Here is an 18,128-nt window from a genome sequence, read left to right as displayed (position 1 = left end):
TGTGGTATTAGTACTAATGGCTTCTCCTTTCTGATATTAATAATTTGTCTTTTTTTTCTTAGTTAACATTGCCAGAAGCTTATAAATGTTACTGACAATGGAATATTATTCAACATTATAAACAAATTAGCTATTAAGGCATGAAAAGACATGATGAAGTTTATATGCATATTACTAAGTGAAATAAGTCAATCTGAAAAGGCTAAATACAATATGATTCCAGCTATCTGATATTCTGGAAAAGGTCGAACTATACAGACAGCAAAAAGATGAGTGGTTGCCAGGGTTTAATGGGGAGAGAAAGATGAATATGCAGAGAGAATATTTAGGGCAGTGAAACTACTCTTTTTTTTTAAAGATTTTATTTGAGAGAGATTGAGAAAGCATGAGAGCATGAGCAGTAGGGGAGGGGGAGAGGGAGAGGGAGAAGCAGACTCCCTGCTGAGCAGGGAGCCAGAAGCAGGACTTGATCCCAGGACTCTGCTTAATTGAGCGAGCCCAGGGGCCCCAGTGAAACTAATCTGTATGGTACTGTAATGGTAGATCTCAGTAGACATTTGTCCAAACCAACAGAAAGTACAACATCCTGAGTAAACCCTAATGTAAACTATGGGCTTTGGATCGTCATGATGTATCAGTATAGGGTCCTTAGTTCTAACAGATGGTGGGCGATGGTGATAATGGGGAGGCTATGTAGGTGTGGGTGTCCAGGGGTTTATGGGAAATACTTTCTGCTCAGTATTGCTGTGAACTTATTCTAAAAAATAAACTCTATTAAAACAGAAAATAAAATCAAAACAGAAATATAGTTATTTTACTATCCCAGTGAGTTCTCAAACCCTCTGGCTTTTGGGATTGTTGGGAGGAGACTACCCAACCTTGGGTTTTCTTAGTTTCATCTTGCTACCATAACCTAATTAGCTTATAGCCTGTATCTTTCATGTGCCTCATCTACCTGATTCTCATTCTGCTTAGCCTTACCCCACAATGGACACCACTGGTGACCTGTGACTCTTGTTTTCTCACTCATCACATCCATCTTGACTTGTTTGCCTGACGTGCCTATTTCTCTGTAGTGTCCTTGAGGAATCCCTCCACTGTCGTCTTATGAATGACAAACTGTGAGATGTTCCACTTGCTTTCACATGAATAAATGGCTGGAAATGGACATTTATTAGCTCTAAAGCAAACAGCACATCTCATCTTTTACATTGTTGCTACATTTTGAGAAGTAAAATGACCACTGTAAACCATCAACTATCCATTTCGGTGCTATTTTATGACACACTTGCTTTGTGCAATTAACACTCTCTAATTCATAGTATTTTCTTTAACTGTCACATGTGTACAACTTAGCACTTTCCTAGGTACCATCTTACTCTGTAATTATGTTAGTCTTGTGTGTTTTACATGTACAATTATACAGTAATCTAGTGGGGAGAAATGTCTTTTATACCATTGATGGTTTCTAGCACACTAAAAGAAATTCAAGAAAAGATGTTGATTGATTTATTAAGGTGCCTACTAGGAATGTTAGAGTCATTGATAGTAGAGGTCATTCCGTCCTTGAGTTCTTAGTTTTTTGGTGTTCTAATGCACACATTGTTTTGGAAGAATTCAGAAGTTCATAGATTTTTTTTCCATCCTGACAAAAATTAAATATAAATAAGTGATTTAAAATTTTCTGTATTTTCTCTGGATTTCTTTCTAAATCTCTGAAAGATGTTGCCACTAATGAAGATGGGTTATCTGGACCTTGTAGTTGGGATATGCATATGTATCTGTAAGGGGGGGCGCGCGAGAGAAGGTAGGGAGGGCTTCTTTCTTTCTTTTCCTTTTTACTAGGTAGGCATATGGTATTTTCATCCAAGGTTTTCAGAGTAGCATAAAGCTGAATTATTTGTCTCTCTGGAGGTTCAAATAGAAGGCAGGTTGTCCGTATTTCTTACTTGGTTGCTCATCCTTATTTTTAGCTGGATGTGGAGCTATTTGCAAAGAGTTTTGCTCGTTGCATTCTTCAGCTTGAAGACTCTCTTCTTTGCTAATATCCGCGTCCTTTTCGAGACTTGAGGGATAAGTCTCCCATTTGCTGCTGACAGGTTTTACGTCTTTAGTCTTTGTGGCCTTGATTCGAGAGTGTTTTTTCTTTTTCTTGGGCACTTTAAGAGGTGACAGGTTTTCAAGTGGGCTCTGGGACACGGACTGGAGCCACTCTAGAGAGCTGACCGTTAGATTCCGTTGGCTTATAAGAGGGTGATTTCTGGGTGGTGTCCAAGATGTGCTGAATCTCTTTACATTTATGTAAGTCACTGGCTTTTGTCTAGGAAAGAAATGAAATACATGAGTTTTTCTCTTGTCATGTACCCTAGGTATTTGTAGTCTTTAGGTATTTGTCACAGTTTAAGTCTTATTTTTAAATCTTGTGGTGAATTCATCTTCCCTTAGGATTTTTACCATTGTTTCCTGTGAGAATGATCTAGGTCTTCAGTTTCTGGTCATGATTTCTTGGAACTACTCCAATCCTGTACTTGTGAATGCCAAGAGGGTATGTTTGTTGAGATACCTGCTCTGACCCAAGCTTCCCGACTTCTACTCTGGGCCTCTATGGCCTCTATACATCTACCTATATACATCTAGTTAAAGTAAATGTTCTCTAAAATTCCACTTTCTCTAAAAATCGACTTGTTTACTCTATTAGAATATACTCAGTTACACCCTACACATTTTTTTCTATAGTCAGTAAAAAGATTGATATGAGTCCAAAAGATGGAAAGTGCATCTGTTTCTTTTTCCTCAAAGTGAAAAATCTCTCCAGTCACATTTTGATATGCATAGTCTTTCTCAAGAATTTTTTTTTTAAAGATTTTGTTTATTTATTTGACAGAGAGAAATCACAAGTAGTCGGAGAGGCAGGCAGAGAGAGAGAGAGAGAGGGAAGCAGGCTCCCTGCTGAGCAGGGAGCCCGATGCGGGACTCGATCCCAGGACCCTGAGATCATGACCTGAGCCAAAGGCAGCAGCTTAACCCACTGAGCCACCCAGGCGCCCTCTCAAGAATTTTTATCATTAAAAAAAAGAATTTTTATCATTAATAGATGGAATGCTGAATATGAGATTTAATCCTTAATATCTGATTTCTGACCAGTGTTTGACAGGGAGGAAGAGGTGTCCGGCCTCTTGCTAATATGATACTGATTAGCATCCACCTAGACTCCATTCATTTTGGTTAAGAACAGAACAGACAATTGAAGTTCCAGCCCCATAATTACGTTCAAATGTTACATTCTTTAGTATAATAATTCTGCCAGCCGTTAAAGTACATTAAGTATTCTCTCCCTAGTCCAAACTTGGAAAGATGTCTAAAATGGTTTGACAAAAGTATGATTTTCTCATTTTGGGGGTTAGTCTCACTTTACTCTGTAATCACTTCCTATGGGTGACATTACGTGTGCCGAGTCAGTCAGACAAAATATATAAAGTCATAAAGAAATAAGTTCAAAGAGCAAAAAATATCCACTTGATTGTATTGAAGTATATAGTGAATTAATCTGTTAAGAATGGTCTTGCTTGGGGGGCGCCTGGGTGGCTCAGTGGTTTAAAATCTCTGCCTTTGGCTCAGGTCGTGACCCCAGGGTCCTGGGATCAAGTCCTGCATCGGGCTCTCTGCTTGGCAGGGAGCCTGCTTCTCCATCTCTCTCTCTGCCTGCTTGTGATCTCTGTCTGTCAAATAAATAAAATCTTTAAAAAAAAAAAAAAAAAAAAGAATGGTCTTGCTTGCTATTTTCCTATTTTTTTCTTGTTTCCATGTATACCTACGGTAGATCCTTTGGGGAAGGGCCTACCCCAGGCACAAGGTGCCCTTCTCTGGGGACTACCTCTTGACCCACAAGGGTCGTCCGCCATTTGTAACGATCTGTTCTCTACCCACTGGCATGGTTGCCAACCAGATTCTCTTTCCCTGTAACTTTGAATTGGGAAGAAGAGAGAGTCTTGAAAGCGCAAGTGTTGGGGGTTGCAAATTTGTGCCGGTGTGAGGTATGAAGAGTTTTCTGCAGAGAGAGACAAGAGGAGACTGAAGATGGACAAAGTTCAGGCGGCTTTCCATTCCCTAGTTTCAGCCCTTTTCTGAGACCTGACTGAATTCTCTCTACCCTTTATTGCCATAAATTGTCTTAGACTTTCTTATACTTCTTCCCTCCTACCCGACCTTGTACTTTCTGATTAAAGTAGCTTAAATTGGTTTCTCTTATTTGCACCCAAAGGGTTCTTAATTAATACAATCTATTAGCTGTCTGCCCTTCCAGACTCAGGCCAGTCCACACTGAGTACGCTTCAGGGTTCAAAGTGTGTAAGAGACCGCTCATGAATATAAGAATTAAAAATCAAGGGACGCCTGGGTGGCTCAGTGGGTTAAAGCCTCTGCCTTCAGCTCAGGTCATGATCCCAGGGTCCTGGGATCGAGCCCCACATCGGGCTCTCTGCTCAGTGGGGAGCCTGCTCCCCGCCCTCCGCCTGCCTCTCTGACTACTTGTGATCTCTGTCTGTCAAATAAATAAAAAATCTTAAAAAAAATTCTCTTATATTTATTTAAAAAAAGAATTAAAAATTAAAAATCAAAAATCAAGCTATGTCTTAACTGTCATGTTTGCCTAGGTCCACTGTGATTTTGTTATTAGTTTCTGGATCGTTGAGTCCGCTTGTGTTATCATAATGTGACTGGTCCCTTGTTTGCCCGGGCCTGTGCTCTCTGTCTCGCCCATATTAGCTGACATATTAGACACAATTTCTGTTAGGCCCTGCCTTCCCCAGCACGATAGCTATCCCTTCTGATTAGAAACTGTCACCAGTTGCCTATCCTTATAGTTTTATGGACTTTGCTGGTTATACTATTAAGAAATGAGAATGTGAGAACTACTTGGAACTACTCCAATCCTGTACTTGTGAATGCCAAGAGGGTATGTTTGTTGAGATACCTGCTCTGACCCAAGCTTCCTGACTTCTACTCTGGGCCTCAGTGCCTAACCTATATACATCTAGTTAAAGTAAATGTTCTCTAAAATTCCACTTTCTCTAAAAATCGACTTGTTTACTCTATTAGAATATACTCAGTTACGGGGCGCCTAGGTGGCTCAGTGGGTTACGCCACTGCCTTCGGCTCAGGTCATGATCCCAGGGTCCTGGGGTCGAGTCCCACGTTGGGCTCTCTGCTCAGCAGGGAGCCTGCTTCCTCCTCTCTCTCTCTCTGCCTGCCTCTCTGCCTACTTGTGATCTCTGTCTGTCAAATAAATAAATTCTTAAAAAAAAAAAAAGAATATACTCAGTTACACCCTACACATTTTTTTCTATTAATGTGGCATTAATCAAGAGTTGGGGGTCACTGGGAGACTCAGTGGGTTAAGCCTCTGCCTTTGGCTCAGGTCATGATCTCAGGGTCTTTGGGATTGAGCCCTGCATCGGGCTCTCTGCTCAGCAGGGGAGCCTGTTTCCTCCTCTCTCTCTGCCTGCTTCTCTGCCTACTTGTGATCTCTCTCTCTGTGTCAAATAAATAAGTAACATCTTAAAAAAAAAAAGTTGTGGGGAAAGCATAAAGAGGAATATCACCCTCTGTCAGGGCTTTATCCAGAGAGAACCATTGTTGGGGCTATGTGCTACTGGAGATCTTTCTAGGTGTGTATGTGTATAATAGGCACACTTTAAATAGACTTGTATAGTCTGTAAATGCAACATAACAAAGTTGATTAGTAGTTTTTATTCACTTATGCATTGCGAACATTATCACATGTTAATCTGTACAATATTTCATAGCTACATAATACTTCATTCTATGGATATACTATATTTAAGCACTTTTTCTGTTGTTGAACATTTAGGTTCATTTTGTTTCCTTTTTCTTGGACGCTTTTAAACGATACTGAAATGAACATCAAGGCGCCTGGGTGGCTCAGTCGGTTAAGCATCTGAATCTTCAGATTTTCTCCCTGCCCACCCTCACTCATTATCTCTCTGAAATAAATAAATCTTAAATAAAGAAGTGAACATCACTACAGAAACCTCTTACCTAGGTTTTCCACCCCCCACTTCCGGAAGTTTAATTTCCTTTTTTTGAGTATACCTGCTGCTGAAGTGAGCACATTTTTTGAGAGAAAGAAAGTGGTGGGGGAGGGTAGAGGGAGAAGGAGAGAGAGTGAACCTTTTTTTTTTTTTTAAAAGGTTTTATTTATTTATTTGATAGACAGAGATGACAAGTAGGCAGAGAGGCAGGCAGAGAGACAGGAGGAAGCAGGCTCTCCACGGAGAGTGAATCCTAAGTAGGCTCCCATGCTCAGGACAGAGCTTGAAGAGGGGCTCGATCTCACAACCCTGAGATCATGATCTGAGCTAAAATCAAGAGTCAGAAACTTAACAGACTAAGCCACCCAGGCGCCCCATTCCTAGGTTTAATTTCTAAAAGTGGAATTTTTTTAGTCAAAATGAATATATAATATGGAGGATTTTTCATTTACATTGCTGGATTGCCTTTCAAAACTCTGCATCAAAAAACCCACCCAAAGCCAAAAGAAACACAACTCTGTATGAATTCATATTCCAACCATCAGTGAGTTAATTCTTCCATCGAGAGGCAAAAACGAATAGTATTTCATTATTGCTTTAATTTGCACTCCTTTAAGTGAAATTAAACATTTAAAATATTTATTGACCAATTTTTTTCTTTTGTGAATTTCTGGTTCATAGCCTTTGCTCATTTTCCTACTAAAATATTCAAAATTTTGTCATTGATGTGTAGGTCATTTGTGAATATTTAGTTTATTGGTCCTCTGTTTTTCATTTGTATTTTAAAGGGAATATAACAGACTCTGAAAACAGATTGTCTGTTGGCTGTGTGACCTTAGACAAATCACTTAAACTCTTTGCACCTCAATTTCCTTAGGTACAGAGTGTAAAATACACATGGTGTGTGTGCAAACACAGAATCATGTCTAGTACAAAGATACCTCATTAAGATTTGTTAATAATGTTTTCAGCTTGCTGTTGTCTCTTAGGTATACGTGTTTCCTTTTAGTCTTAGTGATGGTTCTATTTTTTTTATCTTTAAAAGAAGTCTGGTCTTATTCTTTATGCTTTCCTCTATCAATACGCTTAAGTAATTCAAAGTAATTATTTCTTATTCTGGTTGCATCCTAGGATTATAAGCCTTAAACACATTGGAGAAATCTGAAGTCAGGCTACCGTCATACGTTATGCACGTATACTTACTCAGAGATCCAAATTAATGAGTGATTTCATGCACATGATCAATTAAGACCTGATAACCTATTCCTGTCACCTATCTATTGTTCTCTGATGGCTTTGGGTTTTTGTCCCTTTGTCAAATGCGGTGTAGCTGCCACCATTTTTAAGAGCGTATGTTTATTTCTTAGGATAATGAATTACTAAACTTTGCTTCCTTATAAAAATGTAGTCAATATCTGAGAATGACAAAATTGTATCGACTTACTGATGTTGAATTTGGAAGTTGGTTCTTGGGTTGAGTATTTGTTTCTTCTGAGGGGTTTGTACATTTTTAGTGCTTTCCATGATAGGGAGCAAATACTGCAGAATCTCTTGAGTTTGAGCTATTCTTTTATCCCTGTAGATTCTCTTTTCATCATCTGTCCAATTTATGCCAGTCTTCTTGCTCGGGAAAGAAGTACATTCTTTCATTCTGCTTTTAAAGTTGTGACGCAGATCTGGGGAGCAACCACAAATACATGCACAGATACATGAACTAAATCAACTCAACAATTACTTATTGAACATTATGTGCCAAGGATCTTTATCCATTATATTGTAATTACAGGGTCAGAAAAGAGCAAATAAGTAATATATAGAGTATGTCAGATAATGCTGAAGTTTACAGGATAAAATAGCGTTGGGGAGGGAAATAAAGAATTCTTGGGGGAGGGGTTGACTTCTGTTTTTTACAAGGCGCTCAGGGAAGACCTCCCTGTGCAGTTGAGGAATGTCAGAGGAATTAGGGAGTGAGTCCAGCAGATACCAGAGAAAAAGAGCATTCTAGGCAAGAAAAATAATAGGTGCAAAGGCCCTGAGTGAGGAGCATGTTAGTTTGTTGATCACCAAGATGGCACAAGTGGCTAAAGTAGACTGAATTATGGGGAAAGAGCTAAGACAGCAGCTCGGCTAGGTGGCTTGGACAGCGTTCACATGGGGCCGTACAGGCCATTGTAAAGACCGACTTTACTGAGTGTGAAATGGGGAGCTACTGAAGGGTTTTGAGCAGCTGAGTGTTACCATCCGAGGTTTGTTTTAGAAGGACCCTGCTGTTATATAATCCTACATTTTGAGATTTTACTAGTGAATTAATGTGTGATGAGAGGAGAGAGGAATCAGTGGTGACCGCAGAGCTTCTGATCTTGAGAAACAGAAGGATGGAGATATGGGAATGACCGTGAGAAGGGCATGGCCGAAATCCCTCCTTACCTACAGGATACGCAGCAATTGTTTGTTAATTGTGGTCCTTTTAATAACATTAAAAAGTGTTTACTTCCCCCTTGCATTAGGTAAGACTACTATAAAACAAACCTCAGGAGATAACAAGTGTTGGTAAGGATGTGGGGAAATTAGAACCCTGGTGCACTGTTGCTGGGAATGGCAAATGGTACAGTCACTGTGAAGAAAAGTAGGGTGGTTCCTCAAAAAATTGAGAATGGAATTCCTGTATGATCCAGCAATTAATTCTATGTCCGGGTCTATGCCCTGAAGAGTTGAAAGCAGAGTCTCAAAGAGGTATTTGTATATGATCATAGAAGCAGCATTATTCAATTCACAGCAGCCAAAAAGGTGGAAGGAACCCAGGTGCCTACTGACGGATGCATGGACAGACAACACGTGGTCCAGATGTAAAATGGAGTACCACTCAGCCCTTGACAAGGAAGGAAATTCTGACACCTTCCACACCCCGGATGAAACTTGAAGACACTCTGCTCAGTGAAACAGACCGGTCACAAGAAGACAATGTATTTGTCTTCCAAATATTTGATTCTACTTATCTAAGAAACAGTCAAAGAGAGATTCAAAGCAGGAGAGTTGCCAGGAGCAGGGCGGAGGGAGGTGGGGAAGTTGTGAAATGGGTCCAGAGTCTCAGGTTAGTAAGATGAGAAGAATTTTGGAGACAGTGTGCATGACAAGGTGAATGTACTTAACAATACCTGAACTTTAGGCTTAAAAACAGTTAAGATGGTAATTTTATTTCATGTGTATTTTGACACAATTCTTAAAAATTCTATATACTCAGCAAGAGAGCTGAAGGATAAAAAGAAACCCTGAGTAAAGCCTGAAGGAAGACTAGTAGACATTTTAAAGGACGCGGCAAGATTACGTACAATTATAATGCCCAAGATGGTGTGCAGACAACGTAAGAAAAAGTAGAATACACTTAGAATAAAAGCATGAAATACATTATGCTTTGTAAAAAGGTTAGAGATATATCTTTGTTGGTTCTTCTTCATCTTCTGATCCATCAGTACTGGACACCCGCGGGTCTGCTCCATAACCCTCTTCTGTATGTGTCCTCACTTACGGGTCTCATCCAGGCTCACGCCCTAGAATGTGGTCTTTATCTCAAAATTTCTACATGTGTATCCAGCCCAGACCTCTTCCTAGAACTCCAGACTCATACCCAACTGCTAACTCAGTACTTCTGCTTCGGTGTCTGCAAGGCCTTTCAAAAACAAGCCTAAACCGATGTGCTCATCTGCCCTCAGTCTTTACCATCTCCGCAGAATAGAACTCCGCTTCACTTAGTTGCTCTGGAAACTGAAACGGGCAATTCAACAGCTGTAAGCAATTGTGAAACCATCACCACATTCGGGATCTAGAAAAACACATCTGTAAGAGATGCCTCGTGTTCCTTTCTAGTCCATTCTTCCCATCATCGCCTGCTCTATGCCATCTTCCTCCAGGAAAGCTTTACCTAGTTTTTTTTTCTCTATAAATTCGTTTGCATTTCCTATACATGAGATTTTTTTTTCCTATACATGAGATTTATACAGCATTTCATAAGTCTGACTTCTTGTACTCAGCACAATGATTTTGAGATTCATTCGTATCATGTGTATTAGTTCATTTTTTATACTCTGGTATGAAGCAGGCAACAAGGATGAGGTATTGGGAATAAGGCAATTAAATAGATTTTTTCCAAAGCTATATTAAAATTTTTTTCTGTATCAAACTTATATAGAAGTTAAATAAGGCAAGCACTTTTCAGAATCAGGAATAAAATGGCTATTAATCCTTTCTGATTATAAACAGTTCCAAATTTCATAGGATTTATTAATGATGATACAGTGAAAGTAACCTTTGTCTTTATTAAAATCCTAAGCAAACAAACAAACAAACAAACCACCTTCTGCTGGTATCCTTGTCTTCTCAGCCCAGCTGGGAGTGTGCGTGCTCATGGGACACTTGAAGGATTTTACTTTGAAACAGTTTCCATACAAATTAGTGCTCTTGGGCTGAATTATTTCGTGGATTGTCTTCTCACCAGTTTCTAACAACTGTCTTTGTTGGTCTTTGCTGAGCCTCTGAATCCTATTTTGGGAGCTGAAAGAAATTGCATACTCTGATTTCAGTGTCACTGGTGATCTATCTAAGCAAGAGTAATGTAGTGCCATGTTATATTTGTATATGACACCTCGCAGAATGTAAAGGAGACTTATGGATATTGTATTACCAGTCCTATGGTGTAGGCAGGATGGCCGGTGTTATCCCCATCTTACATCAGAGAGGGAGTGTTAAGGAATCAGACTGGTTAAGCTTACTTGCTCAACATCATGCAGCTAATAAGAGGGAGGAACGGGTCCAGAATTGACAGCTTGTAACTCCAATACTTTTTCTACTTTCTCTTATTTTACTGTATTGTTTGGTATCTTTCTATAGATAGATTTTTTAAAAAATTGTCTTAGTTCGTTCAGTTCTAGAGCTAAGTACAGGCATGCCCAAAGATGGATTCTTACCCATTTTGTAGGTTTTGGGGGACAGGAGAGTCTACATATCTCCCCAGAACCCATTATATTGAGTAGAAACCAAGTTCTTAGAAGAGCCATGGGAGGAAGAAAGTGCATACCATGTTTCCTCTGTTGGACACATTCAGTCTACCTTCAGATACTTACTATTCCATGGTTCTGATGGTAGCTCATGTCATTATTCCTAGAATAGGAAAACTTGCCAAGGGAGCTAGTGATATAATAATTACTGGTTTAGAGAAACTACCAGGTTTACCTATGTTATTCCTGAATTCACTTTCTATACTTCCTCTGGTTTCCAGGTACTAGGATTAGCCCTGCCTGATGGACGCTCCAATTGCTCTTCTACGTGGTGATGGGATGGTCATCCATCCCAAAGAACTAAGTAATTATCTTATACCAGCAATATGTCTATTTTTTTTGAAAAAGGAGAAACTCAGATAATGCCATGACAAATGCATAGAAATAAATGTCTAATTGTAGATTTTAAGGCATCCAAGGGGGATAGTTTGGGAATACTGAAATCTCAATATCCTTCAAATGGTATCAGATAAGCACTGCTATGTATTAACATCAGCCTACAGATACTATGGAGAATATAAAGAGACATCAATTAACAATTGTTATAAAAAAGCTACTTTTACCTGTTGCTTTAATTCAAAATCAAAATCATAGAAGCCAGAGGAAAAGGAATAAGGTAATCGGGTAGAAGAAATCTAGTTCTCCTACCTCAAATATCTTTTTAGAAACCAAGCAGGAGCTCGTCCCGGTATTTTCACTAAAAAGAGAATAAGCCATAAAATATCTGAATGGAGATTTTTTAAAAAAGATTAATGAAATTTAGTACTTTTACTTCTTGACAGTTGCCTCATTCATACATTTAATGGCTACTTTAACTGAGTTTATCTTCAATTAATCTGCCATTGTTTTACTCAGACATGAAGTTTATTAGTACATATTTCCCCTATAAGCTTTTTAATTAAACTGTTTCAAGAGAATAGCAAACAGTAGAAATGCCTATCCAATAACTGTCAAACAATTCAGAACTGAAAATACATATGTTAGATCTATGAAGGATATATACATGTACAGTCAGGTGACTAACTGTTTAGAGAGCCTGCCTAGGACACAGCCATGACAGACCAAAAAAGTAGTATAATATGTAACAGGTAGTTAGCTGTACGTCACACGTATTATTTTAACATTAAAATATAAAATAGGTATTGAAAATAGGTATTTTTTATTTGCTTTTCTGTTACATAAACACTATTATTTAAGCAAAACAATAGGACCAGTTAACAGTGGTGTTTAGCAGTAATTTATAGAACATATTAAGCAGTTATGTGTGAGAATAATAGAACAATATTTTTGTTTCTCTCTGATACAGATTTTAATTTTTTATTGGATATTTAAATTTTATAATCCATATTGTGCATTTTTAAGACACATAAATATAAGATTTTAAAAGATGAATGTAAATATAATCGAGCTAACAGATACTTCCTATATTTAATAAAAATGAACAATAATCAGGGGCGCCTGGGTGGCTCAGTGGGTTAAAGCCTCTGCCTTCGGCTCAGGTCATGATCCCAGGGTCCTGGGATCGAGCCCCACGTTGGGCTCTCTGCTCCACAGGGAGCCTGATTCCTCCTCTGTCTCTCTCTGCCTGCCACTTGTGATTTCTCTCTGTCAAATAAATAAAATCTTAAAAAAAAAAAAAAGAACAATAACGGGTTTATGTCCCGTGATAAAGAAGGATCTTTTTGCACTTTGTGTTTCCTTTTCTGATAATACTTCTCTGAATTGCCTGTACCTTTAGGATGTTCCTCCTTTATGTAGTGTTAACACTGAGCACATTCAGAGACTGGACTTGCCGTCTCCTCTTTCCGAGCCCACTTTTACACTGGCCCCTGGTGGCGGTCCAGTGCAATGACATCAAGTTAGAGACCCCATCAACAGACAAACCTGAGTATGGAATATGATTTTACTTACTGGCAACAGCAGGTTTTTGGACTTGTAAGGAATTAGTTTCCATCTTTCTAAAAATATACAAGCTTGTTTTTAGCAGATTAGCTTTCTGGCATTCAGGCCACCTGCATCTTTAAATTCATCATGTAGGCACTGCATGTCTGAAATGTCCATTCTTTTTAGACCCTCTGAAACACCCCGTCACCATATGTTAAACTTCTTTCTCAGGGAAAATGTTTATAAAGCACGGAGGTAATCTTAAGGTGGATTTCAAATAAATTACAGTTTTTCTGGCGGTTTCATTTGGCTGCCCCTTTAGGTAACTTATCTTTGGGTTTTGAGGCAGTCTTTCTTCCCCTAAATGTCATTTTTCCCCCCAGTGTATGGGTTTTTGTCATAACCTACACACAATACAAATAGTTCAGGTGCAGTGAATCCTTTTGTACAGTCCTTGGTGCTTCTTCAAAGATCTTCAAACAGTTTTAGAGAAACAGCATATAAATTATTTTACTGTAGTGTTTTCCTGTATTCTCATCTTCAAACTATTCCAAATTAGAGGATGTTCTTCTCGTCCCACATGTTGAAAATGTGATTTAATGGCAGACCCAACATTTTGATGGCTTTTCTATGGCTGGCAACAATGATAGACATCTTGTAGGCCCAAGTCTATTGTAAATAATGCTGCAATAAACATTGGGTTGCACAGATCTTTTTGAATTAGTGTTCTTGTATTCTTTGGGTAAATACTAGTAGTGGAGTTACTAGAACATATGGTAATTCTCTTTTTAATTTTTTGATGATCTCCATACTGTTTTCCATAGTGGCCACACCAGCTTGCATTCCCACCAACAGTGCACAAAGTTTCCCGATTCTCTGCATCCTTGCAAACACCTGTGGTTTCTTATGTTGATTTTAGCAATTCTGATAGGTATGAGGGGATATCTCATTGTGGTTTTAAGTTGCATTTTGCTGACGATGAGTGATGCTGAATATCTTTCCATGTGTTTATTGACCATCTTCTTTGGAGAAATGTCTGTTCATATCTTTGGCCCATTTTTAATTGGATTCTTTGGGTTTTTTTGGGTGTTGAGTTGTATTAGTTCTTTATATATTCTAGATACTGTTTATCAGCTATGCCATTTGCAGATATTTTCTCCCATTTGGTAGGTTGTCCTTCAGTTTTCTGGATTGTTTCCTTTGATGTACAAAATCTTTTTATTTTCATGTAGTCTCAATAGTTTATTTTTGCTTTTGTTTCCTCTGCCTTAGGAGACATATGTAGCAAAATGTTGCCATAGCCAATGTCAAAGAAATTACTGCCTATGCTCTCTTAGTGTACACTTTTTATGGTTTCAGATCTCACATTTAAGACCTTACTCCATTTTGAATTTATTTTTCTGTATGGTGTAAGAAAGCGGTCCAGGTTCATTCTTTTGCATGTAGCTGTCCACTTTTCCCAACAACAGTGGTTAAAGAGACCGCCATTTTCTTATTGCATATTCTTGCCTCCTTTGTAGAAGATTAATTGACCAAATAGTTGGGTTTTTTTTTGTTTTTGTTTGTTTTTTTAGGGCTCTCTATTCTGATCTATTTTTGTGTTATCATACTGTTTTGATTTCTCGTTTTGTAGCATACCTTGAAATCTGGGATTGTGATACCTCTACTCTTGTTCTTTTTCAAGATGACTTTGGCTATTCAGGGTCTTTCGTGGTTCTGCACAGATGTTAGTGTTATTTGATTGAATTCTATTAAAAATACCGTTAGTATTTTGATAGGGATTGCATCAAATCTGTAGATTGCTTTGGGTAGTATGGACATTTTAACCATATTTTCTCTCCCAATCCATGAGCATGGAATATTTTTCCATTTGTGTTATCTTCAGTTTCTTTCATCAGTGTTTTATAGTTTTCAGAATATAGGTCTTTTACCTCCTTGGTTAAGTTTATTCCTAGTTTTTTTGTGAAATTGTAAGTGGGATTGTTTTAATTTTTCTTTCTATTGCTTTATTATTAGTGTATAGAAATGCAACAAATTTCTGTATATTGATTTTGTATCCTGCAACCTTGCTGAATTCACTCATCAGTTTTTTTTTTTTTTAAAGATTTTATTTACCTATCTGACAGACAGAGATCACAAGCAGGCAGAGAGGCAGGCAGAGAGAGAGGAAGGGAAGCAGGCTCCCTGCTGTCACTCATCAATTTTTTGGTGGAGTCTTTAGGGTTTTCTATATGTAGTATCATGACATTTGCAAATAGTGAAAGTTTTACTTCTTCCTTACAAATCTGGATGCTTCTTCTTGTTGTCTTGATTGCTAGGACTTCCTGTACTGTGTTGAATAACAGTGGTAAGAGTGGACATCCTTGTTCCTGATCTTAGGGGGAAAGCTCTCAGTTTTTAACCATTGCGTATGATGTTAGCTGTGGGTTTTTAAATATATGGCCTTTATTATTTTGAGGTATGTTCCTTCTCAACCTACTTTGTGGAAGACTTTTATCATGAATTAATGTTGGACTTTGTCAAATGTGTATTCTGTTTCAGGGGATGAAATGTTCTGCATATATCTGTTAGATCCGTCTGGTCCAATGTGTCATGCAATGCCTCTGTGTTTTTGTTGATTTTCTGTTTGTTTGGATGATCTATCTATTGATATAAGTGGGGTGGTTCAAGTCCCCTACTATTATTATATTACTATTGATTACTTCCTTTATGTTTGTTACTAGCTGCTTTATGTATCTGTTGTGTGTATAAATATTTATAAATGTTATAACTTCTTGTTGGATGTTTCCTTGATGATTATGTAATGTACTTCTTTGTCTCTTGTTTTGAAGTGTATTTTGTTTGTTTCACTCTGAAGTATATTTTTTCTGATGTAACTATTGCTACCTCAGCTTTCTTTTCACTTCCATTTGCATGGTAAATATTTTTCCATTCCTTCACTTTCAATGTGCATGTATGTTTAGGTCTAAACAAATCTCTTGTAGGCAGCATATAGATGGGTCTTGCTTTTTATTCATTCTGTCACCCTATGTCTTTTGATTGGCACATATAGTCCATTTACATTCAAAGTGACTATGATAGGTATGTACTTATTGCCATTTTGTTACTTGTTTTTTGGTCGATTTTGTAGTTCTCCATTCCTTTCTTCTTTTGCTCTCTTCTCACATGATTTGCTGGCTTTCTTTAGTGATACCTGGATTCCTCTTTATTTTTTGTGTATCACTGATTTTTGACTTGTGGTTACTGTCAGTTTTCTATATAACATCTTAGATATATGGCAGTCTATATTAAATTGATAGTTGCTTAATTTTGAACTCATTCTTTACTCTTTCCATTCCAGGTATATGGTGTCATGTTTTACATTCTTTCATTTAGTGAAATCCTTGACTGATTTTTTATAGATATAATTTTATTGCTGTTGTGCTTCCTACTTTCTTACTCCTGCTTATGGTCTTTCCTTTCCCTCATAGAATACCCTCTAGCATTTCTTGTAAGGCTGGCTTTGGGATCATGTATTCCTTTAACTTTTATTTGGGAAACTCTTTATCTCTTCTTTTATTGTGAATGATGGCCTTGCTGGGTAGACTATTATTGGCTGCTAGAGTATTATTTTGTCCTCTTAGCACTTTGAATATAGTATGACAATCTCTTCTGGCCTGCAAAGTTTCTGCTGAAAAATCAGCTAGTAGCCTTCTGGGGTTTCCTTTGTATGTAATTATTTTTTTCTCTTGCTACTTTTTTTTTTTTTTTTAAGACACATTTATTCAGCGTCATGATCAGACTATTACATTTAGCAATCAACAGCATGGGTGCAAAAAAAAAAAAAATCTACATTAAAACCCTTTGTTGGAATGCTTTACACTTTCCACAGAACAGAAACTAAAATAACCTGTTATACAATTAGTCACAAATACAGTCCTCGAGTTTTTTTTGCCCATACACATGAGTATTGTCTAAAACATGTCTTCTTTGTAGCAGCTAGGCCCTGCCACCACTGTGCTTGGCTGAGTTCACAAATCTGTTGTAACCTGTAGCTTCCCTGTCACTTCTCTGGCTCTCCTCTCCTGCTAAGCTTTGTTTCCTGGCAGTAATTAAAACCTTCTGCCACTGCCATAGCTGCTGCTGCTGCTGGAACCACCATAGCCACCTTGGTTTCGTGGTTTGGCGAAGTATTGGCCTCCACCACCATAAGGGCCAGAGCTTCTGCCTCCAAAATTGCCTCCTTTCATGGGTCCAAAATCTGAGGATTGATGGTTGTAATTGCCAACGTCATTATAGCTTCCGCCACCTCCAAAGTTGCTTCCATCATAACCAAATCCGTTATAGCCATCCCCACTGCCACCATATCCACCACCACCTCGACTGCCACCAAAGCCACCTCGACCACTGAAGTTTCCTCCGCGACCAAAGTTGTCATTCCCACCAAAACCACCTCCACGACCACCACCAAAGTTTCCAGAACCACTTCGACCTCTTTGGCTGGATGAAGCACTAGCCATCTCTTGCTTAGAGAGCGCTTTCCTTACTTCACAGTTGTGGCCATTCACAGTATGGTATTTTTGAATGACAATCTTGTCTACAGAATCATGGTCATCAAATGTTACAAAAGCAAAACCCCTCTTTTTGCCACTGCCTCGGTCAGTCATGATCTCAATCACTTCGATTTTCCCATACTGTTCGAAATGATCTCTTAGATGATGTTCTTCAGTGTCTTCTTTAATGCCACCAACAAAAATCTTTTTCACAGTTAAGTGGGCACCAGGTCTTTGAGAATCTTCTCTTGAGACAGCCCTCTTTGGTTCCACAACTCTTCCATCCACCTTGTGTGGCCTTGCATTCATGGCTGCATCCACCTCCTCCACAGTGGCATAGGTGACAAACCCAAAGCCTCTGGAGCGCTTGGTGTTCGGCTCTCTCATTACCACACAGTCCGTAAGTGTTCCCCATTGCTCAAAATGGCTCCTCAGACTCTCATCGGTTGTTTCAAAGCTCAGACCTCCGATGAAGAGCTTCCGCAGCTGTTCAGGCTCTTTGGGAGACTCTGACTTAGACATGATGGCGGTGGGAGGGGGGACTTTAACGATGCTTACTCGGCGGCGTCCACAGGCAGAAAGCTCTCTTGCTACTTTTAAAATTCTCTTGT

At 38.6% G+C, this 18,128-nt stretch overlaps 1 protein-coding gene and 1 pseudogene across 5 annotated transcripts in view; both read right to left on the bottom strand.

Moving 5' to 3' along the window:
- Window positions 1-1,154: 1,154 nt before the first annotated feature.
- AGBL3 (AGBL carboxypeptidase 3) overlaps window positions 1,155-18,128 on the bottom strand; it is a 59,498-nt gene continuing 42,524 nt past the window's right edge. For 2 of the 5 annotated variants that reach the window (XM_004741718.3, XM_004741720.3), the window contains exons 16-19: window positions 11,750-11,798; window positions 10,402-10,598; window positions 7,495-7,726; window positions 1,155-2,320 (exon numbers count right to left, since the gene is read on the bottom strand). In XM_004741718.3, coding sequence (XP_004741775.1) covers window positions 1,897-2,320; window positions 7,495-7,726; window positions 10,402-10,598; window positions 11,750-11,798 — 902 coding nt within the window. In that variant the 3' untranslated portion in view covers window positions 1,155-1,896. Of the gene's footprint in view, window positions 2,321-7,494; window positions 7,727-10,401; window positions 10,599-11,749; window positions 11,799-18,128 lie in introns of those variants that run through there. The other 3 variants (XM_004741721.3, XM_013050250.2, XR_006601413.1) reach the window with 3 other exon arrangements.
- On the bottom strand, window positions 16,964-18,066 carry LOC123387048 (annotated as a pseudogene).

This window comes from Mustela putorius, unplaced genomic scaffold (genome assembly GCF_011764305.1).
Source record: "Mustela putorius furo isolate JIRA1106 unplaced genomic scaffold, ASM1176430v1.1 tig00003845_pilon_pilon_pilon, whole genome shotgun sequence".
Lineage (NCBI taxonomy): Eukaryota > Metazoa > Chordata > Mammalia > Carnivora > Mustelidae > Mustela > Mustela putorius.
This window is presented reverse-complemented; position numbering and strand designations above follow the sequence as displayed.